This window comes from Lissotriton vulgaris, chromosome 2_1, assembly GCF_964263255.1.
Source record: "Lissotriton vulgaris chromosome 2_1, aLisVul1.2, whole genome shotgun sequence".
Classification (NCBI taxonomy): domain Eukaryota; kingdom Metazoa; phylum Chordata; class Amphibia; order Caudata; family Salamandridae; genus Lissotriton; species Lissotriton vulgaris.
Window position 1 is genome coordinate 88,224,960 of NC_141687.1, and position 27,947 is coordinate 88,252,906.

The 27,947-nt window shown below is 47.7% G+C and overlaps 1 protein-coding gene across 1 annotated transcript in view; it reads right to left on the minus strand.

The window, feature by feature from the left end:
• Window positions 1-1,091: 1,091 nt before the first annotated feature.
• Window positions 1,092-27,947, minus strand: part of SGSM2 (small G protein signaling modulator 2) — a 986,511-nt gene continuing 959,655 nt past the window's right edge. The window contains exons 18-23 of the mRNA XM_086954507.1: window positions 25,674-25,798; window positions 23,316-23,398; window positions 22,568-22,677; window positions 21,916-22,012; window positions 14,219-14,386; window positions 1,092-3,421 (exon numbers count right to left, since the gene is read on the minus strand). Coding sequence (XP_086810633.1) covers window positions 3,333-3,421; window positions 14,219-14,386; window positions 21,916-22,012; window positions 22,568-22,677; window positions 23,316-23,398; window positions 25,674-25,798 — 672 coding nt within the window. The 3' untranslated portion in view covers window positions 1,092-3,332. The remainder of the gene's footprint in view (window positions 3,422-14,218; window positions 14,387-21,915; window positions 22,013-22,567; window positions 22,678-23,315; window positions 23,399-25,673; window positions 25,799-27,947) is intronic.

Here is a 27,947-nt window from a genome sequence, read left to right on the forward strand (position 1 = left end):
CATCATCCGGCCCTACTGTCCAAACAGGGCTCTGCGATCGGACAGTAAACATCTGGCCTCAATTCCTAAAATAAGGAAGTCAAGAAGTGGAGGACGCCTGTTTTCTTATAATGTCGCCAAATTGTGAAACTCCCTTCCTCTTCAGATCCATCTTGAGACTAACCATCTGACCTTCCGAAAACAAATTAAGACCTTACTGTTTCCCTAATGCAGCTCGGAGTCCTTGAATGTACTGCCATCAGCGCTGGGATGCCTCCGGGTAGCCATGCGCTTAAGAACTGCAGACTAACTCACTTGCAATTGAAAAAAATAATAATTTTAGAATGCCAATGATCTTGATCATTCATTGGTTAAACGTTGAAGCCAATAGAGAAGAGAACATAAAATCAGTATAGTAACCCCAATAAATGTTAAGACAAATAATTTCAGATTTGAGTCTAAAGCCGGGTCTGGTGGCTCAGTGGATTAATGAATCCATTGCAGGGGCCTGTGTATGACCTCATGGTCACAGGTTCAAATCCCGGCAGTTCCACTCAGCCTTTCATCCTTTCTGAGGTCAATAAAATGAGTACCATTGAGTTGGGTAACAATAAACATCTATTATTCAGCGCAAAGATGCCCCTTTTGGAGGTGAACGTGTGCTTTACAAATACACCTGTTATGTTAAAGGCAGATTTCTTTTTAAACGTCTTTACCTTCAAAGTGAATGATGAATCTATTCATAAATGTTCGTACAAATGTACTTTCACTTTTTATTTCCCAGCTCCCTCTAAACTTAGCTGACAATTTTATCCCAGGTTTTCTTTCACAATGGAAAGAGTTTCATTCCTTTCCTCCACACCACTGAAGTCTCTGTTAAGAGCAGTGCCTATAGCTATGAAATGTAGTCCAGGACAAATACTTGCATATCAAAGTCCATTTGTTTCATTGGGCTATTCAACCTTCCCACTTTTTCAGCTGGAAACTGGATCTACAAGCCCAGGCCTGGCTTCCTGATTCTAGGATTAATCACACTTGAGTTTACAGACTCTCTGCATTTGCTGTGGTCCCTAGAGTAATCCTCCATTGTTTGGGGGGGGGGGGGGGGGGTAAGAATGCTTCTTCTGTGCAATTAAAGCCACACAAAACATTCCAGTCCTTGTTTGTGCCAGCTGGGTTAATTTATTGATGTTATGGCAAGATCTGCCAGGTAATTTCCACACCCTCCAGAAAGAACGCCTAGATCTGATAATAAACATGCAGTGGCTTCCTTGGAATTCATAGACCAATTAGCAGAATCCCTATTGAGCATTAGATGTTTGTCTGAACATTTGGAAACCGGGCTGTTTGAGTACCTTACTATATATAAATGGACCATTATAGATTCCATTGCATTATCTCTGAGGCTGTCAACGTCCGAGTGGGTTTACTCGAAGAAGGAAAACGTAGGCCTGGCATGCATACAGCTAATATTCAATCATATCTTATTGTTAATTTTTCTCTGCTGGGAAAATTCACATGTTCTGGTTAGAAAAATATTATAAATCATATAGATTGTAAAATTGACCTGCGCTAGTTATAAATTATTTAGAATTAAATACACCCATGCAGTGAGGGGGACCGGTAGTTTCTTTTCCTTCTGTTAATTTTTAGCACCACTGACTTATCTGTGAGGTAAACATTTGGAGTAAATCACTAGTAGAATTTTCTTTTTACTGTAAAACCGAAAAAGATTTTTTCTTGAATGATAAAATAATTTCCTTTTCCTTTTTATCTGTTTCCGAGATGTATTTTTTTTATTGTAGCTGTATTTTATGAACTCATGCAAACCTCTTTATTAATGATACTTCTACATATGGAATTGGTCATGAGAAATGTGCCCTGTTACTAGAAAGTGACAAGCAATAATGTTCTGTTAATTTCCTACTGTCCGTATGCCTGACTGACCGACACCGTGCCTTTGCACCCGGTTCACAAAGTGTTTTGTGAGTAATTTTGGTTTGTTCCTGACTTCTCTTCAGTTTTCAAAACTGAGCCACACATACACACAAAAAGCTTAGTGAAACAGACCTTTAACTCAGAATTTCGGTACGTACTGCATTTAAGAAAATGCCTTTTTGTTTATCTCTGACAAAAAAATTAAGTATAGAACAATGTTGTGTTTCTATTAAGAACTAAACCTTGTCTCACGTTAGTGAAGGATAGTGTAGTGGTCCAAACGGAAAAAACCTAACACAAATTGCAATGAGAAATGAAAACTAGGGGCCATATTATCAAGAAATGGCGATTAGCCTAGGTTAATACCAGAACCTGGGCTTCTATGGGAATTCACAAGGGCATATCGCTGCTTTAGCAGCAGTTTCCTGCCGATAAAAGCGGCAATAATGTATCGCCCTTTCTTGAAAATATGGCCCTAGGTTCGGGGGGAGATCATTAACTTTCCTGGCCTTCATCAGTCAGTCACCCTTCTTTAAGCCCAAGTAACCGCACAACGATCCACCCCACTTTCCTCATTTGCCTGTTTCCAACAGTCTTCAGTTCAACTTTCTTCTAACTTTTCTGAGTGTACTGTTTATCTCATAACCTCTAAGCCTTCGATTTGGAAATCTCCTAACCTCATTCTCCTATTTGGCTGCTTTAAGCTCCTAGCCTTCTAGTCACGTCAACTCTCTTGCAACTATTTCTGACATTCGAGCTTTACATCCATATGTTTCGTAACCTTCTCATCCTCCTTATCCCAAACCCCGTAGACACCTATTCACCTATTTTCCAGCTTCCTATTCACCCATCATTTAGCCTTTAAGCCCTACATTCAGTTACTTCATACCATTTGTTCCGAGTCCCTGGTCCTTGCTGTTCTAAAACATCATCACGTTATGTTTTCAGCCTTTCGTGCTCTGTTCCACTGTATGTTTGCACTTTGGAGGGGGTCTTAGGTGCCAGGCTTGCACATTTCACAGATTAGCACCAGCACATTTGCGCAATTTTATAATATTTCTATTATACTGGCTCTGTAATCAAAATATGGTACTTTAAATAAATATAAACCTTTTCCTTCTCTCACACATGTAGGTACAGAGACATTTAACGTCTAGGGATATAAAGAGTGGTCTTCTTTGATATGCAAAGAAAATGTAGCAAGTGGTCCCGAAATTGTAACCTCAGTTTCAGTTGAAAAATGTTTTTTTTGTTTAAAAGTCCATTAGAAATCTATGGAAATTTTTCTACATCACATGGAAGATGTCTTCAAAGCATCCGTTCGAAGTTGCAGTGCAAAATAGGCGCAATTTCAGTGCCACGCAACAAAAATGCCCTTTTAAGAAAATGTCAGAATCTTCACTGGCCTACTCCGATCACTTGTTTTCTATAAGGGTCTGTACTTTGTAAACCAGGTCACGTGCTATCCTCAGGATAAGTTGGACATCATGATGTTCAGCCATTTCTAAAACAAAGAGGAGAAGATATTATGAGAATATGACAACATGAACTGTTCTCACAACCTATAGTCGTGTCTCATCAGCTGTTCCTATGATGCGACAGATACATTGATATCCAAAGAACACTTCCAATTTGTGATGAGGACTCGCTTCTAGAGGAGCCGACATGTTTAGGCTGTTCACCTTACATTGATTATATATCAAGGCCAAACACATACCATAGAAGTAACTTGGGGAATTAATGCTACATAGTAACTTCTTCGGACATATCTAATTGTCTCATTTTCATGACCAACCGATGCCTACAACATATGCTTTATGGAAATGTCTGTAAATGTAAATGTCTTTGTACTTGTATAGCGCACAGCTACCCGTAGTGGGTCTCCCGGCACTTGTATGAGTACCGCAAGGGAACCCTTCCTGGTTTTCCGTGTGAAGTGTCCACTCCTGGGCACCCCCATGGTGAAACCAGGCATCCCCGGCGCTGTGGGGGCCGTTGTGGAGACTAAGCAAGCTATTGCCCAGAGTTGCAGCGTGGGACCCATGATTAGAATGGGCACTGAGGCGAGAATATCCGGTCAGAGGAATTTATGAGCCCAAGACCCGCCGAGACAGGAATCGAACCCTGGTCCCTGGCCGGAGCTCTGCATCAAGGTCTGCCATTGAGCCACATTCTTAAGAATGGCTTCTTATTATTGCACAGCTACGTCCAGATATTTAACAGGTGGGTGAGTAGGGTTACATCAAAAACTAATTTGGAGATTCATGGTGAGCACTAGTAATCGAGTAGAAAGTGTGAACTTAAAGCACCAGAGGTTGAAGAGGGGTTATATGTTGGGCTTCTGCCTGTGATCATCAAGTTGACGACACAAAGGGTTGGGGAAACCAGGGGCACAAGCTTGCTGCAAGTTAAAGCACTTTAATGAGGGACACGTGGGGCAACATGATACACCTTAACCCCTTGCATGCTGATGACGGCCCCCAGCCGTCATGCACTACAGTGCTCGTGTGCTGATGACGGCTAGGGGCCGTCATGAACCCGCCCACTCAATAAAAGTGCCGCACAGGCGCAGAATCGCGGCAGCATGCAAGGGGTTGAAGAACATTAATGAGGGATAACTGAGGGGGGGCGTGGCTAAGCACGCAATGGCGGAGGACGTGCTCGGGCAGAGCTCTGTGAAAAGCTCCCCTTCCCCGAGCCAGTTATCCGCCAAATTACATCGAGGCCGCCAGAAATTGCAGGCGGACACCCGCGGAGACCATCCCGACAGCCTGGCCGACTTTTGACCCGAGGCTCCGTCGGGCCGGACCCCGGCCTGTCCTACGATCCTCCTGCGGACCCGGAGGCCTCCTGGCCGGCAGTGCAGTCAAGAGAGACCGGGGCTTAGGCCCAGCTTGAAGGCCCCGGCCCACACTCCTCGAGGGCCGCCAGCGGACTGCCGCCACACCAGCAGCGACCAGCCTCGCTACCACTGCCCCGACCAGCGAACCACGGCAGCCCAGCATCCACGCTGCAGCCTAGGAGCGCGACTTGACCCGGTGAGGAGGGGGAGAGACGGGAGGCCCCTGGGGTGCCGCACACCACCAGGCGCTACCCGGGGAGTCACAGACTCACAGGCAGTCACGGAGGGACCGGGGCGGAGAGGCCGCCTACAACCCGCCACCGCGCCCGGCCCACGCTCCCCGAGGACCGCCAGCAACCCGCTACCGCTCAGAAGGCGACGAGGATCCAGCACCTAGCACTCAAGCCGCAAGTCCGGTAACGCTGCCTCCGACGCGCCTGAGAGGACCGAGGAGCGCAAACCGAGAGTCACAGACAAGGGTGCAGACGCGGAGGGACTGGGGCGGAGAGGCCACACACAACTCGCCGCCACGGATCGGTGGTTGGTGGCACAGCGGACACCCCCCCCCCCGCAGTGAAGACACACGCAGAGACATTTGCAGACTCCCCCCCCCCCCCTCCGCACAGGCACACGTGCAGGGAGGAAGGAAGGCCAGGAGGGAGTGACCGGCCTCACACGAGACACCCGGACCCTTGGGACACCCGCTACACCAGGGGCTGCGTGGCGGAGCTGGGCCACGGAGGGGCGAAGACCCATCGGACCCCCCACCCCCCCTGCGAAGACGCCAGCCACGGTCGAGAGGGGACCTCGGACCAACGAACCCCCAACCCAGGCCGGGGGTGATCCCAGAGGTGCCACCAGAGCGGCGGGGACAACAAATCTACTGGTCGTACACCCCCGCACATGTCAGGAGGGGTGCGGACCCGCACCGGGACTGGTGGGGCCCCGCAGAAAGGGAAAACGAACAAGCAGCTCGACAAAATGGCTGCCGAGCAACTGGCCACGAGACTAGACAGCGTGCTGGCGGCCGTCGAGCGAATGGAACAATCGCTCCAGCAGACCAGGACCTCCCTAGAGTCCAAGATAGACGGCGTGGCCGTGGACCTGACCCTCCTGAGAGACGACCACAGGAAGCTGTCCGACCGAACCAAGGTCCTGGAAGGCGCAATGAAGGAGATAGAGCCCAAAGTCACCCAAACGGACAGGCACGTGCAGGACCTCCTGAACAGAGTAGAGTTCCTGGAAGACAGGGCCGAAGATGCGGAAGGGAGGGCGAGACGCAACAACATCAGGCTCGTGGGTGTCCCGGAAAAATGGGAAGGGAACCACCCTGCACAACATGTGGAAGACTGGCTACGGACCCTGTTGCCTGAAGGCACGCTCTCGCCCCACTTTGTCGTAGAACGAGCACACCGAGTGCCGACCAGACCCTACGCGACCGGCGCCAACCCAAGGCCACTACTCTTCAGGATACTGAACTACAGGGACCGTGACACAGTGCTGCGGGAAGCCAGGAAGATGGGTGAAATCCGCATAGACAATGCGGCGATCATGTTTTTCCCCGACTACACCATCCAGGTGCAACGCCAGAGACATGACTTCCTGGAAGTTAAGAGAAGGTTGCGCACTGCAGGCCTCAAATACTCCCTGCTCTTCCCCGCAAAGCTGAGAGTGGTGGCGGGGGACAACACGTACTTCTTCGGGACCCCCGGGGAGGTCAGCGAGTGGCTAGACGGAGGCACGGACGCGGCACCCAAGAACCATCGTGGGGGCGAGACAAGGCCCAGACGACGCGGCCCGCGACACCGCCGGAGGCACGGAACACAACAGTCCCAGCGGGCAGAGGGAGGGTCGCGACACTCTCCCCCGTTGGATCAGATGCTCCAGGAACAACGCGACGCGATGCGGAAAGTTTCAACTCAGCAACCCACCCTCCCAGGAATCACACCCCGAGGACGGACAGCAGACGGCGCCCAGCGACGACGACAAAGCCATCTACGGGATCCCGAACTCACAGATCTCTGTGGAACTGCCGGTGGTCACGCCGCAAACCTCAGACCTGATCCACTAGCCCCACAGAAACAGTCTGGAACATGACCGTCCAGGCGAGGGGGATGCGGCAATGGCCGACGGGACGCTGAGGCGCAGCCAGCGCCAGGTGCAACCAGGAGTGCGCTCCACTCCCCCCCCTGCCTGCCGAATGGACAGCGGACCACAGACACAGTGAGTACTGCCTAAGTGGCGTTGGAGGCTGAAGGGATTGGTGATGGTGGGGTTGCCCCTTGACCCATGCTCATCCTTGGCCATCTGCAGATGCGGCCTGGGGGGGAGGGGTGCCCTCCCTGACTGGGGCCGAGAGCTCGCGCAGAACTGCGACCCTTCGCCCCAAAAGGCCGGGGTCCACACAGGCGGGGCCCCATAGGACCAGAGCCACGTCGTGTGCCAGTCCACAGCCGGTGGCCAGCGAACGGCCTGCACCCTGAGGCTCGGGGATGGAACTGGAATTCCTTTAACTGACTTAACTTCCTCTTAGCCTCAACCGTGCTTATGCGCACTGCCCCTTAGACTGGAACTGTTGTCCCTCTCAATTGAGATTATGGACGGTGGCCCGTTTCGCCACTGCCCCTTTAGTATTTCAGTGGGTCTCACCCACAGTTGGTTAATGTTGGTTATTGTTTTTTCCCCACCTAATGTCTACCTGAACAATGCAAAGTGTACTACGGGGAGTGGAGATGGGCATGCTGAGGATGGCGATGGGAGGGCCCCTGGTGGAGCGGCTGTTTGTACGAGGGAAGGGGAGGAGTACGCACCGCTAGTATGACTTCGATTAAGATATGCACCTGGAATATCAGGGGAATGCACACACCCGCGCGCAGATACCAGATATATTCCTACCTGAAAATGCAGCATGTACAAATCGCACTCCTGCAGGAGACACACCTATGTGGGGCGGAAGTGGCTGCACTGCGGCGCAGGTGGAGGGGTCAGTTGTACGCCACAGAATACTCCTCGTTTGCCCGTGGGGCACTACTGTGGGTTAGGCCGGGCACCCCCTTCACAATGTCTGAAGTGCTCACGGACCAGGGGGGGAGGTATGTACTGGTGAAGGGCCGGATGGACGGGCAGCCAGTAGTCCTGGCGTCCGTTTACTCTCCAAACACAGACCAGGGAAGCTTCCTGACACACCTATCGGAAAAATTGGCGCCCTGGCACGGAGTCCCCTGGGTACTGGGAGGTGATTACAACACAGTGCTAGACCCTGTACTGGACCGCTCGACCCCGCCCAGGCCAGATGCTACATCTTTGGGGGCTGCGAAGGCGTTCACAAGATGGGCGACACAGTGGGACCTCAAGGATGCATGGCGCGCGCACAACCCAGACACCAGGGTATATTCATATTACTCGGGGGCACACACGCTACATGTCCGCCTGGACAGATTCATGGTGACAACGGAAATGCTGCCGCACATTACTGAGTCGCAATACCTCGGCCGGACACATTCAGACCACAACCCACACACGCTGGCAATAGCATGGGAACGCCCACACCCACCCATACCCACGTGGCGGCTACAACCCGCCCGGCTGCTCGACGCACCCTTCAGGGACGCCCTGCAGGCCCGAGTAGCACAGTACTTCACCGACAACTCGGGTACGGCGTCCTCCCCAAGCGTGGAGTGGGACGCCTTCAAAGTGGTGATACGGGGTCACTGCTTGGGCACACAAGGGAGCATACAGAAAAAGTTAGAGGTGGACCTAAGCAGGGTGGAGGGGGACCTGCTCCGTTGGGAGCGGGAGGCGGTGATCGGCGCGGGTGACCGGCTAAGGGAGGCCCGAGAGGAACACACTGCGCTACTAGACAGACTGAAGCACGTCAACTTCGCGGCCCACTCAGCGCGGGTGCACCAACATGGCGACAAGCCGGGGAGGTTGCTGGCTTGGCTGGTCAAACAGGAATCCCGCACGGAACCAGTATCCGCTATTCGGACAACTGGAGGGGAGATCGTGTACACACAAAGCAAGATACACCAGGCATTCGTGGGGCACTACCAGGCCCTATACAAGTCACAGCTGAGGGTCTCAACGGCCACCATTGAGGGTTTCCTTGCTGACATCCAACTGCCTTCTCTGACGAACGCGCAGCAGGAGGACTTAGGGGGCCCATTCACCCAAGAGGAATTGCGAGAAGCCATCTTCGCAATGTCCAACGGCAAGTCTTCCGGCCCTGATGGCCTGCCTGCCGAGTTCTTCAAGGCCTGCTCGGACGTACTGGTCCCGGAGATGCTCAAGCTATATACACATGCGATCGAGGACTCGGCGCTCCCAAACTCACTAAACGAGGCGAACCTGGTTTTGCTGTTGAAGCCAGGTAGGGATGGCACGTGCATGGGGTCCTACAGGCCTCTAGCCATGCTGAACACGGACTACAAAGTGTTCACCTCCCTGCTGGCCCGCCGCCTGACCCTGGAGGTCCCGGCACTGGTACATACAGACCAGAACGGGTTCATGCCGGCAAGGAGCACTTCCCGTAACTTGAGACGTCTCTTTCGAGTCCAGGAAGCGGCCACAATACACTGGCCGAGGTGGGGCTGCCTCGTCTTAGACCTGGAGAAGGCCTTCAACTCGGTAGAGTGGCCGTACTTAGGAGCGGTGCTAGACAAACTCGGCGTCGGGGATGCCTTCATGGACATGGTCGGGCTGCTATACCAGCGACCTAACGTCCGCGTACGGACGGGCAGGCTGCTGTCGGAGACGGTGCGGGTGCGCAGGGGTACCAGACAAGGCTGCCCCCTGTCGCCCCTTCTCTTCTCCCTGGCAATCGAACCCCTGGCGGCTCTACTGAGGGACAAGGGAGTGGAATGGGGGATCCCGCTGGCTGACGGGGTGCACACGGTCTCGCTATACGCGGACGACCTATTACTCTATGTGCGAGACCTCACGACGGTGCCTGCAACACTGTCGGACATATTCCGGACCTTTGAAGGGGTGTTGGGCCTCAGAGTCAATTGGACTAAGTCCGGAGTATACGCCTTCAGCCCGTTCCTGGAGGAAGGCGAGGTGCACCTTGGTGGCGCCCGGCTTACCTGGTACCCGACTACGTTCAAGTACCTCGGGCTGCACATTTACCGAGACCCGCAGAATATACTGGAAGGCAACCTGGTGCGCGCCGTGTCCTCGCTGAGGGCCCAGATGAACTTCTGGAAGACCTTGCCATTGAATGTGCCTAGCCGGATCGCTCTGTCTAAAATGATTGCGCTACCGAGACTACTCTACCACTTTGCAAACGTCCCACTGTATGTCCCCACAAGGATCTTCCGCGAACTGGAGGCGATGCTCCGAGGCCTGATCTGGAACACGGGGCGCCCACGAGTAGCCCTGGCGAAGCTGTACTCCCCGACGGCGGAGGGGGGGCTGGCGGTCCCCAATATGGAGTTGTACTACCTGGCAGCACAGCTGCAATGGGTCACGTACTGGCTTAGCGACTCACACCTCGACGACACCGCCAACGCGGACTACCAATGGACGCACCCGCAGGTGTGTGCCCTGTTTCACCCACTGTCCAAAGGACCTCTCCCCCTGCCCCTGCACATGGCCGTAGCCCGCAAATGTTTCCTTCGCTGCCTAAAGTTGACAAAGAACGTCAAGCCGTATGCCCCCGCCCTTCCCCTGCTGGGCACCCCCCGGAGGAATGGGATGGTGTCGCCACGCAGCATGGAACCCTGGGTTGCCGCCGGAGTGGAGACAATGGGAGACCTCTACACGGACGGGGGCCTGCTTCCTTTTGCGGAACTATCGGAGAGCACTGGCCTGCCAGCAGGGCAATTCCTGCTCCACGCGTCAGTGGTGAGGGCGTACACGGAGTCCTGGGGGGACATCCAGGAGGAGCCACCACTCCATCACTTGATCCAGTACCTACATGTTATGGGCAGAGGATCACACATTACACACTGGCTGGCACAGGCGCTCCTCATGCACACTCAGAGGTCCACACAACCGATTAGGGACAAGTGGGCGACCCACCGGGGGAGGGAATGGACAGACAAAGAATGGAAACTGGTCCTAGCCAGCCCTGTGAACGTCCCACGTAACTCCCGATTCCGCACTATTCAACTGTATATACTGCATCAGGCATACCTGTCGCCAGACAGAATAAATAAGTACTTCGCGACAGACACCGCAGCCTGCCCCAGGTGCGACCTGCTGGATGCCGACATCCTGCACATGCTTTGGAGCTGCCCGACTCTGTCCACATACTGGGGGGAGGTGACATCGCTCCTGACGCACAGCACAGGCCCGGGGCTACCTAACACGTGGGAGGCATGCGTTCTTGGGCTATACAAGAGGACTAAACAAAATAAAACACTAGCCCGGCTCTGGGACCTAGGCCTTATCACGGCCAAGCGCCTGCTCACCAGGCACTGGAAAAGTAGAGAACCACCAACCCCCGCACACTGGTACACATCCTTTATCAACTGGGCCAGAGCAGAGGGCACGGCACTGCGAGGTGAGGAGATTGCGGGTTTGAGGCAGTTCCCGATCGCACACGTCTGGGATGATATCCTGGGGTCCCTGCGGGGGGAGGGCGAGGCCAGAGGGCTCACGCAGAGACAGCTGAGAAGGGTAGGCGCCCCGCGAGCGGCGACACCATAGACAGGGCTACACGCCACGATGGCCCCCCCCCCTCCATGTGAGCAGCACCGACCCCCCCGACACACAAGCCACGACCAACAATCGGCCGCACACACGAGGGCCCTCCACCACACAATAGCTCGAACACTGATCTTAGCAACTTTGCCTTGACCCAGCCCCCACGAGTACACTTCCCCCACCCCCCCCCCCCCATATCCGACCCCCCCCACGCAACCCCAAGTTAAGGGTTTCACACTCCTGTTCTTACCAGCCGCATGAACACCCACCATCACACAGCGGCGGTCAAGTGCCACTGCCTGGACACTCGGCAGGGAACACGGGAGCGGGTTACACCCACCGACAGTGCAACAGGGGCGACATATATGTCTGCCACACACGCCGTACACTGAACCGACAGATGGGGGGACACCACCGCTCACCAAACCTGTTCCACACCAGCTTTACAGCTACACACATGAGCGAGCCATAGACCCCACATTTCATTGATGCGCCACCAGCGCATGCCTAACAAGTTGATGGGACGTTGGTGCCATGCGCACCGATGGTACGTGGCGCGGCACTGGCATCACAGACACGCTGGGACATACTGATATGATCATCCCTGTTTTATGTTGAAGAGTTACTGGTTGAATTATAGAAAAATGTAAAATGAGACGTCAATTATAGAAATGATCGTGTGCGAAATGTGAAGAGTATACATAATCCGCCAGTGTCGAGGCACGCCGGACAACGAGCGAGACGATGCATAATGCCTTCCCCTGTAACCCTATGTCCCTACCATACATGGATTTCTTGCAGCCGGCCCGCAGGGTTGTAGGCTCTGCTATATGTACTGCACTTTTTTTCTCACAATAATAAACGTCTTCAAAAAAAATAATTAAAAAAAAATAAAAAATGAGGGATAACTGAGGAATTATATTCTATGTCAAAGGACTTTAAGGTATGCACAAGGCAACATGGGACTACAAGGTGCACTTCAAAGGACCTTAACAAGGTACGCCTGAGGCAACATATTACCCCTTAAAGCACCTTAATCAGGAATGCATAGGACAACATGATACACCTCAAACAACATTAATTGGGGATGCTTGAGACACTATTTTGTCTCAAAGGACCCAAAGATATACATGATGCAACATATTCCACCTCAAAAGAAGCTTAATGAGGGATGCACAGGACAACATGCTGCTATTCTATCGACCTTAACACAATATGTCCGAGGAAACATATTCTATCTCGAAGGACCTCAATGAGGATCAACATAATGCACTTCAAAGGACTGTAACAGGCGATACCCGAGGCAATGTATTGTACCTCAAAGGACCTTTATGAGGAATATGTGGAGCAACAGGCTGCACCCGAGAGGAACTTCATGGGCAACATAATGCACCTCGCGTGACCTTAATGAGGGCTGTGTGGGGCAAAATGATACACCTTAATGTGAAACATGACGCACCTCAAAGGACTTTAACAAGCTAAGAGTGAGGCAATATATGCCTCCTCTAAGGACTTTAATGAGGGATACTTGGGACAACATGATGCACCTTGAAGGAACATTCTGTATAGGAAACGATGCAACTCAAAGGCATGCAAGTGGCAGCATGGGGCACATCAAAGTTTTATCAAGGAATGCACGAGGCACCTTATTTGTTACAAAAGCTTAAAACATTAAAACGCCTGAAGAAGTTGGGGCATTTAACTTGAAAATAGACACACCCCAAAAATGCACAATGTTCCCCCCCCCGCCCCCCCCAAAGAACATTCAACAATCGGAGAACCATTTTCTCCTTTTGGACCTGATCAGTGTGATTTTTATGACATTATTAGAGTAATGTGAGCCTTAGTGGTGGTATTAGCCAGCGGGATTGAAATTACCTTTGATTTAACTGTACCCCATGGATACTTTCATAAATCCCTGCCTTTCTTTAATTGAGTTCACCCAGGGAGGAAAATAATAATATTTAATCAGGTATCTTATGAGTACACCTTTTTTGATTTGCTCCTTGTATATAATCGGTCGGAGGCTTTAAGCACAATTCACAAAACCTATTGCCAGTATAAGGGCCAAGTTGTGTGGCCATGTTGGGGTGGGCCCCAACAATAAATCAAGTCAGGATCTTACATATTGTTTATCCGGACCAGATCTGCCTGCTGGCAAGGTCCTTTTGTGAGCCACAGCTGAAAAAGACACAAGGAGATAATTTTCGCCCAGACTGATTAACACTTTGTCCTGGGTTTGCATCACAAAAGTGGCACAAACCCAATGCAAAGTGTTGTGGTGGCGTTTACTTTCCAAAGAAAATCATGATGTGCTCCATCTGAAGATGGCCGCTACAAGACTTGACGAAAGAAAGAGCTGAAACCAACAAGATGGCCGCCACGGGTCTGTATAGTTAGTTACTGTGGATCTGCAGGGTGTGCTCAGTCAACCGTGACTTACTTGTGGTGAACTGAGGCAGAGTATCCCACATAAATTTTGGATTGGCCTTTTAAGGTCTGAAAAGGAGATGCTGACAGGAACCTAAGAGTTTACAAGAACATATTCACCAAAGGAAACACAAAGAAAGCTAATGTCAGCCTGGAACGTGCGGCACTTGTCAGTTGTCATGAATCTTTGAATAAAATGGAAATGTTTTATGAGGTTTGTTCTTGGTATGTATGTATTGAATGTGGAATTCCATCGGAACTCACTCATCCTAATGTTTATAAATATCAATGTCTGCTTAGTTTTAAGCCACTTAACTTCACTGTTAATTGATCTTATGCCGAATACAAGCCTGTTACGCAAACAAAAAAAATATAATTCACCATTAAAAAATTTGATGATGTCTGTGAAGTCCATGTTGTTGTCACGTATAATTTCCCGGTACACCTCCACCAGCGCTAAGGCAATGAAAAGAACGAACTGTGCGGAGGAAATGTGCTTCGCTGCCCAGATGACCTCCCACATTGCAAACACATCTTCATAGAGCAGCTCTAAACAGAAACAAACATCAACAAATCATGGTTACTTGGATTAATTACAGCATCCGTCATTTAGAAGATAAAAATATATTCCATTGTTTAAAAAATGTATGCTTATTTATTAATTTGCCAACAAGGAGCATAACATGCTGTATACAGCGACTGATAGGTACATTATCAACAGTGATGTACAGAACTGCATATTTATTTATCCAGATAGTCGTAATAGGACGCAATATAGCTACAAAACAGGTGGAGGGAAGTAAAATGGATCAGTCACTCATCTGTGGTAGGAAACACCATCGGCAAGTAAGGTAGCTGGGCAGAGTGCCTATATAATGCAACAAAATACACAATACAGCTGTGATAAGCAGTTGAAGGCGTGTTACACAGTACCCAATGCAGCAGCAGGTGCATACTCCGCATTAACTTTCTCAGACTCCACCTCAGTAGCTCGGGCATATAGTTACCGTTCAAGGGAAAGCCAATAGACTTAGGTTGGGAGTGTATGGGCATGAGTTCCCAGAAAGCAGTAAGTTGTTCTTGGCAATATGCTGCATCTTTAAGCCAATCAGTCGCAAGCGGCAATGTATGGCGACATCATCTCATCGCAATTGTGCGCTTGGCAAGGAAGAGGAGGATCCCCGTTAACCTACGCATCTCGCCTGGCACCTCCTTAACACAGCCCACTAGCGCAACTCTTGTGGTGCACTCACGCGGGTGCCCCATGATATTGTCAATCATTGTAAGTACGACAGCCCAGTATTTGGAGATTCCTGGGCAGTCCCATGCAAGGGGTCAAAAATCCGGCTGTGGGGAAGGAGCAGCGTTTGCACCTCGCGTCCGCTCCCAAACCAATCCTGAACAGCCGCTCAGGAGTGTGGTGAAGTTGATGAATATATTTAAAATGAATAAGGTGAAGACAATAGTTGGGTGAGTGTGCACAAGCCTGGGTGCAGCAGTATTGCCATTGCTCATCTGTGAGGAGGAGAGATATGTCTATGTCCCATGATCTCTTGCTTGTTGGAGTGCGTATGGGCGCCGCAGTCTGCATCCCTGCGTATAGTCATGTTGATGAGTTTACGAGGATGGGGCAGTCCGGGTGCCTCAAGTACAGGAAATGCGAGTGGTGCATCAGGGAAAGTAACCTGAATCGCACTGGTCTCAGCACATTGATAATATGTAAAGGTATTGAGCAGATTAATATCGTCACCTTGTAGGGCCTGCTACGGAGAAAGAATGGTGCTCTCCAGATAAATCCCACTCAGAGATGTAAGATGCAGATAACGCAGCCTACAGCATGTGCCAAGATCGCGAGTGATGGAGTAGGGCCAATGATTGTCCCTGAAGTAGCAAAGAGATGTTCGACGCGGCCCTATGCCGAAGCTAGTTCCACGCCCTTACTGTACATCCCAGTGTCAATCCGTGCTTGCAGCCGCTTGGGGCATTAATATCGCCGTCTGGAGATGGCAGGATGCTGCGTGATCTGATTCAGGCACTGTATCGGCCAGGAACTGAGCAGGGAAGAGCCAATGATGAATAAACTGGACCTGAGCCCTGAAATGATACAACTCCATACCTAGAGCCCCCAATCCCCCCTGTTCAAAAGAGAGTGTCGTGATTTCCCAAGCAAAACGCGCCTGTCCACCCGCCTAGGCCTGGGATACAAGATGCGTTCTAAGCTGTCGTCGAAATTGAAGTGGAAAAGGAAGCGGAAGATTAATGAAGAGATAAAGAAATTTAGGGTGGATTATCATTTTCGGAATAGCCAGGTGGTCAGTCAGTGACAGCGGAAGGATCTTCCCGCACTCAACTCTCTCATCCAGCCACTCACTCAGTCGTCCATAATTGTATTTCCAACAATTTCCAATCTTATTCTCACATGACTGCCCATTCTGTCTTGTTCGTTGAAGTGTACTACCCAGCTGACACCAAATGCTATACCTCTTGGTTTCAGCCTTTACACCGGACTCTCCTTCAAGAAACACTTCGCCAAGAACACTAAGACACAATGGTACAAATTCCTCCTTCTAAAGAAAGTGAAAACTTGCTTCCGGTAAACTACCTTCAGAAAAGCAGGTGCTGGTGGGAACAACTGCTGCAAAACCGTCCCCCAGTAACAAAAACATCCGCCACCGCTCCAAAACTGGCCCTCCCTTCCGGCCCACTGGGAAAATGTCCAGTGCCCACAGTGGCAAGTTCGGCCCTGTTTAGGAGAACATGCATTTCAATACCAGGACGGCTCAAAACCTACTGCAATTCTCAGAGACTGAAGTCCTACCTCTTCAGAGACCTCTCTATCTCCAAACGATAACATTCACCAGTTCGACCATCCTGCATAGTGTAACAGGTCACGTCAATGGTCATTAATGTGACTAAGGTCTCCCGATCTTGCTGAGGGCTCTGTTGCTCTCTAGGTGGGTTCCCTGTCCACAAATACCTGTGCAAACAGGCGTATATGATCAACACAAATTAACATGAGTCCTGGGCCAGCTGTCTTCCTCCACAAGAGATGTGTTTCCAGAGAACCTCTATAAAGGCGAGAAACAGCAGTATAGAAAAAAAGTCATCTGACTCCCTCAAACACCTTATAAAGAACCTTCCCTCAAATGAAGACACAATATGTACTTTTCACCCACCCCTCAGTTTACCTTGTGGGTTCCTACCCTGACGTCTGCTGTCTTCTAAGACTGTAACCCTCCAAAGCCTCAGTCTGGGTAATTTCAGCATTTGGTATTGATAGCCACTCCACCCTCTCAGAGCATCATTACCACCACTCTACTCTTCTTGTGGCACTCCTTCGCCCACTACTTTAATACGGCCTCCATACATGCTATAGCTTGGATCCCCACCAATAACCTACATTTGGACACCACCATACCCGTCTGCTTGATTTTTACTGAATTCACACTCGTCACCTCCACCATGTAATGCAATGATGTAATGATGATATTTGTAAAGCGCACTGTTACCCCATCTCAGGGTGTCCTGGCGCTGAAGACCGCTGAGGAACCCGTCCTGGCTTTCCCTGGGTATCTCCAAGGTGAAACCAGGCATCCCCGGCGTCTGTGGGGGGCCGTTGGAGAGATGAGGCAAGCTTAATGCCCAGAGTTGCCGAGTGTGCTCCCTGGTTAGAGTAGGCACAGAGGCGAGAATTATCGAGTCCGTTGACCCTGGTCCACGACCCTGCCGCGTCGGGAATTGAACCCTGGTCTCAGGTCGTTCTCTGCTTCCGGGTCTGCCGCCTCTAGCCAGTGAGCCACACCACTCCACACCATCAACACACTCAACACATACTCATCTTCCTCAATGTTGTACCAGAACATGGCTTGGTGTGCAGCCAAGTGGTCAGGAACATCTGTAAGATAACAAAAGGTAAAAGGTTGAGGCTTGTCAACACTTGCCTTTGTCTGCCAAGGGTGTGTCTAATGGCATGTGGAAACTGTCAGGAATAAGATAAGCATAAAATATTGTCGCCGCGTTAAGGTGCAGACCCGATTGTGCAGGGTGGACAGGAGACTCTAATGGGCAGGGGTCTGAAAAACAGCCGGAGAGGATTTTCTGAGTGCCAGATGATAGTTAGAACGAGACACGTTTGTGGTAAAATGTTGATTTTTTAAGTGGTTGGAATTTTGGTAGGACTGGTGAGCAAATGAACAGGATAGCATGGCGACCAGTCTCCACGAATAGAATGAGTAACCATTATGACAAATAGAATGGAGTAGGACCACCTTGGAGGATTGCCCTAAATTCAACATTAGCACCTTAAGCGTTGGCTTTAGCTCTCATACCACCACCTCATAACTATAAGACGGTCATCAAGAACATGAATGTGCCTTGTGATAAACTAAGTAACGGCTCTTCTGTTCTTGTTCATTTCATTTTTTCTTCTATGTTTTAAAACACTGCTCTTCCTAAGGGCCTCAGCCACAGGCCCTAAATAGAAGCTGTCCACAAATGGTGAGAAACAAGTTTGTTATTGAGTGAGTGGTAAAACATCATACAGTGCAGCATGTCACTATTATTAATGTATAGAGTGCCGGAGGACTGGCTGAGATCCACAGCTTATTGGATCTGGGCACTCTAAAGAACTCGCCGAATGGCACAAGTGAGAGTGGTGAAACTTGCCATGTGACCTAGGAGTTTCTCGACTCACTAACCCTGTGCACTGAAGCACCCATGACGTGTTGCAGTGACTGCAGAGAAAGGGCGGATCTGGGCACATTATTGTATTAGGATATACTGGAGAATCCAATCTTTGCGGAAAATCCAATATTTCAATATGGATAAATAACATCATATAGTGCTTGTTTTATGTAATCAGAAGCTTCACCCAACCGGATGCTATGTAAGGTGGACTAAGACCGGGAGGTGGGGGGGGGGGATTGGAGGGGGAGGGAGAGAGAGAGAGAGAGAGAGAGAGGAGAGAGAGAGAGAGAGGAGAGAGAGAGAGAGAGAGAGAGAGAGAGAAAATCGATGCCCCAAACTAAAATTATTTTCAAAGCAAACTGTTCTCACTTGATTGTCGCCTCTCCTTTCTTTCACTTACATCTTCCCTGCTGCTCCACCAGGATGAGTGTTGGAATGTGAGGTGATGACACAGAATGCATGGTTGCTTGGTTACGTGTGGAGTGCGGGTTGTTGGATGCAGGTTGAGCAGCAGGAAGGCAGCTCCTGGTGGGGCTACCTACTTGGAACTAGATTAATAAACTACATTCTTGGAACTTACTACTTGGCTACATTTGGATCTCACGGCACAAACGTATTCTTATTCCAACCTTTCCTACTCAGAGTAGACCCCCAGCCTCCACACTTCCCAGCAACATTCTTCTATGAGACCTGTCCAGGATGTGGGAAAGAAGTTGGACTCTGAGGTATCAGTGCTTGGGGAGGATCCAGGGTTGGTTGAGACTGGGTACTGTGCAGGATATCCTCACTCAGAGTAGACTGCCTAAAGCTTGAGCAAGTCCAGTGTATGGTTGTGTGGATGGAACATGTGCTTCACACACGTTGGCAGTGACTGATTCATTTCACACACAATGCTTGCGCTAAGATGGCGGGTAGATGCTGAAGACAAGTCGGTAAAGTTCTGTTCCTCTATGCTGTTCTCTAGATGAATGCATGAGGAGACCTGCCCTCATCTAGGGAGGATATAAAGGTATTGTAGAGTTGTGTCTAAGACAGCCAGGCTAGTAGAAAAAGCGGATTACACCATCGCAACAGACATTTGAAGCTTAGTTACAATGTAGTAGTTAAACAGCAGGTTAAAGGAGCCAATATTGATCTTGTTGACCATACGCTTAGCCTAGATGAAACTACCTCTGTGACTGAGGACTGCCATGCATTACAGACACAAGCTACTCCTGAACCCAGGTATAAGAGCAGTATCAAAGTAGCGCACCGGAGGCACTAATGCTAATAGCATTACTATGAAATAAAGAGTTGCTTGTTGAGAGCAGGTCAGGCATTATAGATTCAAAAAACAGAAATAAACCTTGGCACTCCTATTCAAATTTATGTCAATTCATGAGGTTATTCGAGCAGATCAGTTCAAAGTACTAGCAGGACATCAATGTTGGTCTTGCCGTATCAATGTAATATGAATATACGTCAGAATTACAAAGTTAAAAGCCTTAACAATATATTCAGAATGAACAGCTTGATGTGGCAATCCTCCTTTCAAGTGTAGAACCAGCAGCCGTACTTGCATGAAAGATTTTGTCCACAGCTCTTGTCTGGCTTTATTTTTTTCATTCCAAAGTAATTTCCTCAGTTTGTAATTAGCATTTTTTATTAATACCCGTATATCCTCTTTGAACGGAAACTTAATTAACTGTTTCCTATGTCTATTTCGCGTACGTCTAATTTTTCGGGAGATAGATGTTAGATTCATTTGTTTCACTCTGGGCCGTTTCCTTCTTTGTACACAAGATGTTTTTTTGTTATAACTCACTACCTTCTGTGTAAATTTTTCCCATTGGTCCGTTACTGTATTCATCATTGTTTCATCAAAACATTCTCTAACTAGACTTTTTGGCTTTTTCCATAATCTCGTCTGCATTATGAGGTTTCCTTATAAGTTTCCTGTAATTGATGGTGCAGGTCTGGCCTTGCATTGTCAGATACTTTTGAGATTTTGGACAGATAGCTTTATCTCAGTGATTTGCTGACTATGGTCACTGTCCGGGACTTTATTCAAGCGGTAGGAGGTCACTTTATTGAAAGTACACAATGATGTCAGTGTATAATCAATGCTTGAATTACCGTTACATGAGTGGAATGAACAAGCAGGTGGACTGTCGGTTGAAAATATACCGTTTAGTATTCTGAGTCCCAGCGCTTCCATGTCCATTACAAAATGTCTTCCCATTCTATTTTGTTTATTAGTTGTTCTGGGATCTATTGTTGGGTCCGGGATTTCCCATTGTTGATTTTGGGACTGAACAAAGTCATCCTGCACAAAAGGTATTAACAAGTTTATATTGAAGTCCCCTGTTATGATATAGTCAGCTAAGGGCTCTTCCAAGATTTGCTCCAAAAGAAAATTATTAAGAACGGCACACATGTCTTTCTTGGAGGTCTGTTTTGAAGGTATATATATGTTGACTAAAATTAACATTTTATATGACTTATTTTTGCCAGCTTTATATCGTAGTTTTACCACCAGCGGATTTGAATTACTCGTCCCCCTGAGCACAACTGCGCCACAAGGGAGTTTTGAGGACATAAGGGGCATTTCATAGCCCAAGACTCTGCGACCACATAAACGAATTAATAACAAAAGGATCCTCATCTTTGAATACGCAACGTGGTCTACTGCTTAGTGAAGAGATAAAACATACCTAGGGACAATTGAATGCCCACGACAAGACTTGGATGGACTTTTACTATTGTTTGACCAATTGTGCTATATATTGATTGAAGCCTTGAAAAGGTTTCTAGGAAACAAAACACGTGTCAGCTGTTGGTTCTACGCTTGAAAGGAGGATTGCCACATCAAGCTGTTCATTCTGATTATATTGTTAATGCTTTTAACTTTGTAATTCTGACATATATTCATATTAAATTGATACGACAAGTACAACATTGATGCCCTGCTGGTACTTTGAACTGATTTGCTCGAATAAACTTATGAATTGACATAAATTTGAATAGGAGTGCCAAGGTTTATTTCTGTTTTATGCTCTCACCAGTTCCAATAGGGCCATTGTGTATTAGCGGCTTAGGCAGTGGGGTGCAGTTGTTTTAACCTCGAGGGGCACCAAAACCTATTTGTTGATATTGAATGCACTAGGGGAACAGATGTGCTACCAATTATTCCACCACTGCTGTTTGTAGATATTGTGCACTATAGATTCAAGCTGGCTATACTTGCCAGGGTTATCAGTGGGTGAGTGAAACAGATCAGGAAGGACCCAAAAGGTGGCCACTGTTGAAATCTATAGTTGGAGTGAATACTGTGTCACATCCCTGATTTATAGCAAGTAAACCAATGGTGTTCGTGCATGCAGGACACCGTTCGTCTAGCCTCATGCAATTACCTCTTTTGAAATCGAGCAGGAACCACCGGTAGCAGAAGTAGAAGTGAGTGTAGTCTCCGTTCTGGTGCATCAGCTCAAACAGCTCAGAATCCAGAATCTGGAAATGAAACAAATGTAGATAAAGAGTACCTTATTAAATGTATAGCCTGAAACCAGTCTAGCCAATGGACGACAGTCATTCATGGAATGTCGGAGGATAGATTTTCATGGCGATAGATGAGGGAACAAAAATGCTGTTTTTCAATTTTGAATAATCTTTTTCTGGCTCTTCCTAATATTTTTGGTTTAAGCATATATGGACCAGATCCAGATATGTCTTGCGCGGGAAAGGAGCGCAATAGGTCCAAGTTTGATGCTTTTGGTGGATTTCCCTTTCTTGTAGGATCTGGCTCCTACGGCAGAACAGTGGAGCTCAGTGAAACAAGGGTCTCAAATCCAACAGTATACTAGGGATATCAAACTGACCCCCCTGCAGGGAAGACTGCACTAGTGCAAGTCTGTGGAACCTGATGTGCCACTGACAATGCTTCACCCATACCAGCTTTGTAGTTCACAAAGTGTTTCTAAAACCTACTGCTTCTCTTACAGGTCATGCCACCCATGAACAATCCACACCCATGCACTGTGATATGGCCAATGCAAACTAACTTACCTGAATTAGAGATCGCATGTTGGCAAAATGGGTGTCCATGGCGCCCCCATTGGGGAAGTTCTGGCTCATTCGTTTCATCAGTTGGGAGAAGCAGCTGTAGGCCAGTTGATCTGAGAATAAACGTGTGTTAGACAGTGGTCAGCGGTCTGGCATTCATAAAACCTTTCCAGATTACACCTCCCAACTCGATGCGTTCACACCGTTCCAGGCGTGATCACGAAAAACCTTTGTGGATTCCTATTTTGTCACTGAAATGTTTAAAAAAAAGAGCATGCTCAAGCTCTCCTCTTTTTTTATCCACAGGGAAAATTATTTTTATCTGGGGAAACCTCTCCAACCTGACTGCTCCCCACACATTGGTGTGAAATGATTACTGCACTCTAAGCACATTTCTGACTGTGTAGAGGGTACTTAGGACTTGATGAGAAGTTTGTAAGTACTTACAATCATGTATGTGTATTGTTGTTGACAAACTCCAGGTCATTCCTTATTTGAATATCCACTACCCACGTTTAGGAGCTATTTATTCACAGAGACACCTCGTGTGAGAAGAGCTGGTTAGGAGTACGGATTCTATGAATTAAAAATGTCATTTTGTACTTGTAAAACATGTCATTAACTCAAACCTACAAAGCACAAGTAGCTTTGCGATGAGCCATTAAAATAGGAAATAGTACCCATTAGAAAACAAAGGAAATACGATATACATAATACAATGAGTTTCAAATTCTTAATTCTTTCCACCTACCGTTGTCCAGAACGACCATCAGAGGTGCAAGGAGGTCGCACATTCCTTGTACATAACCAACTTCTAAATGCTCCCAGACATAGCTGTAAAGAATTCAGAGAAAGACCAAGGTCAGAAGAGCTCAATGGGTAGAAATTAAGATTCAGGCTACTCCACCACTGATCAGTAAGGGACCCCTAGCTAAAGTATTGCCTTCTGCTCTCAGAAGTGGTCGGTCTCTGTTACCGCTTACACTGCAAGTGTTTTAATTTATTTTGGGGAACACAAAAATCAGCAAGCTTTGTTACTAAAAGATGTATTGTACTCAGCTTCCTCCACCATTAGAATAAATGAACATTCTAAAGGTCTGTAGCTCTTTAAATAGGAGAAACTGTGAAGTTCGAAATTAGCAGACGAGAGAAGTGTATTGTAGCCAACAGAGAGTTTTTGATTCTAATTTTAAATCCCTCTATGCTCCTACTTTAAGATTCCCAACATTTTGAAGGAATTTCTAAGCAGTTAACTGTCCACTGAATTGTGTACTGGATGAAGCCTGACAAAGTCTACAGCGGAGCACTGGGATCAGAGTTTCTGCACAAGCATATGGGCCAAATGTATCAACTATTCGCATCGCACTTGCACCACACAGGGCGACGCAGGGCGACGCAAAACTAGATTCAGATATTCCAAGCAACGCAAGGCCACCCTGCCTGGTGTGATAAATGTGGTGTAACTCAAGGCAGCGCAAGACACTGCCTCGCATTACACTGCGTGGATGGAGTGAGTGTGTTCCCATGCGTCCACCCATGTATTTTGATTCATTTCCAGATTCACCAACACTGGTAGACCTGGTATTGTCTCAGAATTGTACGCCTTCCCACCAGAGGTGCAACAAGGACAAATTTTTGTATTTCTCCTCGTTGTATCCTCTCTCTATGTGAGCTGCATTCTGTAGCACGCATTTGAAAGAAAGAGGAAAATGCCTCTGAGGGTTGTTTCCTGCACAAAAACAATCCTGCCTACAACGCAGGCACCCTTGCACCGCACTACCATGGCAATCATGTGGCTGGCCACGCAGCGGGTAGCCATTGAGGCCCAGATTTCTCAATTTGTGTTGCTCTTGCGTCACACACGGTAATGCAAGTACAACTAAAAGGCTTCAGTAATATCTACAAAGTTAAGCAAGGGGCAATTTACTCCGACTTGCGTCGTTGTGTAAAGAAATGTAATACAACAACGGAGAGTGTGCTGCGTCACACGGCATTTCAACCAGGGAGGTGTACCATGGATGGAGCATGGGCATTCCTGTGCACCCACACATGCAGTTTGGTGCATTCCTAGATTAATGAAATCTACTTCACATGGGAACGCATCAACATTCTATGCCTTCCCAAGTGCGGCATAACAAGAAGAAATATTTCTATTTCTCCTAGTTTCTAAACTATTTTTGTGTGTGATGCATTCCTTATCATACAAAGAAAGAGGAACATGTCTCTAAGGACTGTTTTGATGTAGGAAGGAGATTCTTACTGCCCAAAAAACCTATCCTGCCCATAATGCAGGCCCCAAGGGTGGCGGTGTTGGCGCCAGGGAACACACAGAGCGCCAGTGCAAGGAGAGATACAAAATAGATTCAGATCTTGTAAAATATGATTTTCCATTCCTAATTATAACTGGAGGGGTTGCTCATTCTGATTTAAAATGCCATACTGAGTAAGTAATTTAGTGCAGGGTTTCCTTCCCATAACCTAATACTTGACCCCTTCTCCCGTTACCACAAAACTCTTTCTACCTGTACACTTGTCAATTTTGTTTCCAAATTTTTTGATCTCCAAATTTAATTTCAGAGATATTTTTGTATCCACAGATAATTAACCCAAAACAATGTAACCTTTTGTAAACAGTTTCAAAAGATTACTTCTCACTGATTAGTTTATTGCATTGTATGTAAACTGTGTATTATAAAAAACACTTTTAAAGAAAACCATTCTCAATTGAGCAAAAAGTCCAGAGCACATTTTGTCTATATCCATAGTTTGTTCACTGCTTTGAATGGAGAAATAGACGAGTATTTACCTGCTTACTCCCAAGAAGTGCCTGCACTCTCCCATTAAATGTATTGCAGGAATGCTGAAAAGTGCAAGTACTTTCCCTCAGAAGTTACAGTGCGGTAACTCAGTACCTGGCAGTACCTTCCATTTGAAACACATTACTATAGTTTCAATTCAGCTTTCACCTAGACATAGATTAGTATCAGGTGATATGAAAGTTACTTAGAAAATGGCAACAACACAAAATATGTCAAGGAAGAAGACTTTTTCAGTCCGGCCAGACAGACAACAATTTGAACTTGGGGCTTACTCTACTCTATGTTCGCACCTGCACATGATGTTTCGCAGTTTCTCCAGGTTGCTCGTCGTGAAATACCAGTAGTTACGATCACATCTCTGGACATCTTTATCGATCCGGTGTAAATTTAAGGCAACTGTGTCCAATAACTCGATCTGGAAGACAAAGCTTCAGTCAAGATGAGCTGAAAATTCAGTTTTAGGCAATTTATAAACTAGTAATAGTAAATTTTTCTGCAGATGTATTGCAGCTGTGTTTGATTTCACTTCAAGCTTGGGTAATAAATACATCCACGACAAGATTAAAATGTATTAAGCTACATCTGCTGCCATTGCATTGCATGGCTCTATTTTTTGGGGTTACATTAATGACAAAGTGAAAAAGAAAAGATGTATTACTTGCGCACAATAAAATGTAAATATCTGTAAATCAACTGCACACATTTTTCAGAATATAAAAGAATTAGGAAAGTACACATGAAGTAAATGTTTTTGTAATTCTGATGTGTGGTGGAAACAAATATTTGAATGTATAGTTTTATCAGTAAAACTATATGTGCAAACATAATGGACATTTTTATTGAAAATGTGTTGTCTATAAAGGGAGTGTGCTAACACACCATGCTTACTCTACTCCACTTCACCCTACACCAAGCCACTCTACGACACTCTATACCACTACACTCACTGCCACTCAACTCTATGACTCTCCACTCTACGATAAAGCACTCCACTATATGGCACACCACTCTTAAACACTCTTCTCCACTCTATGCCACTCAACAACACTCTACTGGAACAGCATCGCTGACAAGGTCTGGTACATTGCTCTAAATAACCGCCAACCCAAACACAGCAACAGCCTTACCAAAGCCATACAAAATGTCAACAATTGGATCACCTACTGCAGCGACTCACTGACCCACCTCTAAACACATCAATACCACAGATCTACACCCCAGGCCAGTTGGAACATAGAGGAACTCATACTGATGAAACGGCAATGGAAAGAACTGGAAATCAAATGGGAAGTGAGCCAGGACAATTCAGAAAGAAGCACAATCAAATCCATCCTGTGATGCTACCAGACCGCCAAACGCACCACTCTGGTGGACTGCATCGATTCCAGAACCAGGAGGAGCTAAGAAGTCTTCACCATCTCACCATCGTGATGATTTCATCTCACCAGTGACCACCTCCAACTTGAACACCCCTCGCAGGACCTCTGTAACAATCTCTCTCAACTCGTCAGCATCAAAATCCCCACCATTTACAGAAACTTCAACTGGCAAATGGACCTGACCGCCCTGGCCAAACGCCTGCTGATCTTATTCATGACCATATGGCCCGCAATCACCCCAGAAGAAACAGATGCAGAAGACCATTCACTCAAGAGCCCATTCGGATTCCTGCCCCCACCAAACCTACTCCTGATGACTGCAACCCATCAATACCATGCTCACATCTATTCTGAATCCCTACACCTATTCTGCGACCTTCCCATATGCTTGGAAACATGCAAACTGTCCTCCCATTGCTCAAGCAACCCTTAGCGGACTCTTCAACACTCGCCAACTACATACTGATCTCCCAGTTCTAATTCCTGGCCAAGGTCTTTGAGAAAATCATAAAAAGATGCCACACCGAATAGCCCAATGACCACCAATTTCTCAATACCACTGAGATTCAGACCCAACCAAACTGCCTTTATCGCCGCCAAGGATGGCCTTCACATGACTCTGGATGGAGAAGACACAATGACCCTCACACAGAGGCCCTCTTAGAACTCTCTGCAGAATCTGACATGGTCTCCCACTCCATTCTCATTCAATGCCCACATGACATCGGAATCCAAAGACATGCACCACAACTTATCTGCTAATTTCTGACCGGAAGAACCCAGTCAGTCAGCCTATCACCGTACATTTCAAACTCCCAAGGCATCATATGAGGAGTTCCTCAGAGATCCTACCTGAGCCAGACATGACCCCTCGAGCCAGCATTTTCTTCTCTCACAACATCAACTTCTTCTCCTAAACCGACATGCAACTCATCCTCTCCCTCACAGACAAGACGCCCAGTACCTGGACCAAGTTTAATACCCGGATAACTGGAATCGTCCACTGGATAACAATCAACTGTCTAAAGCTGAACACCAACAAGACCAAAATCATGATGTGTAATTTTGTCTGCCTGCATAAATTAGGAAAGAATAGAAGAGGCCCACAGAGAGGTTGATGTTTCCTTCAATTTATTAATTATTTGTAGTATGTGTCATATAGCTTGTCACTGCAGTATTTGACTC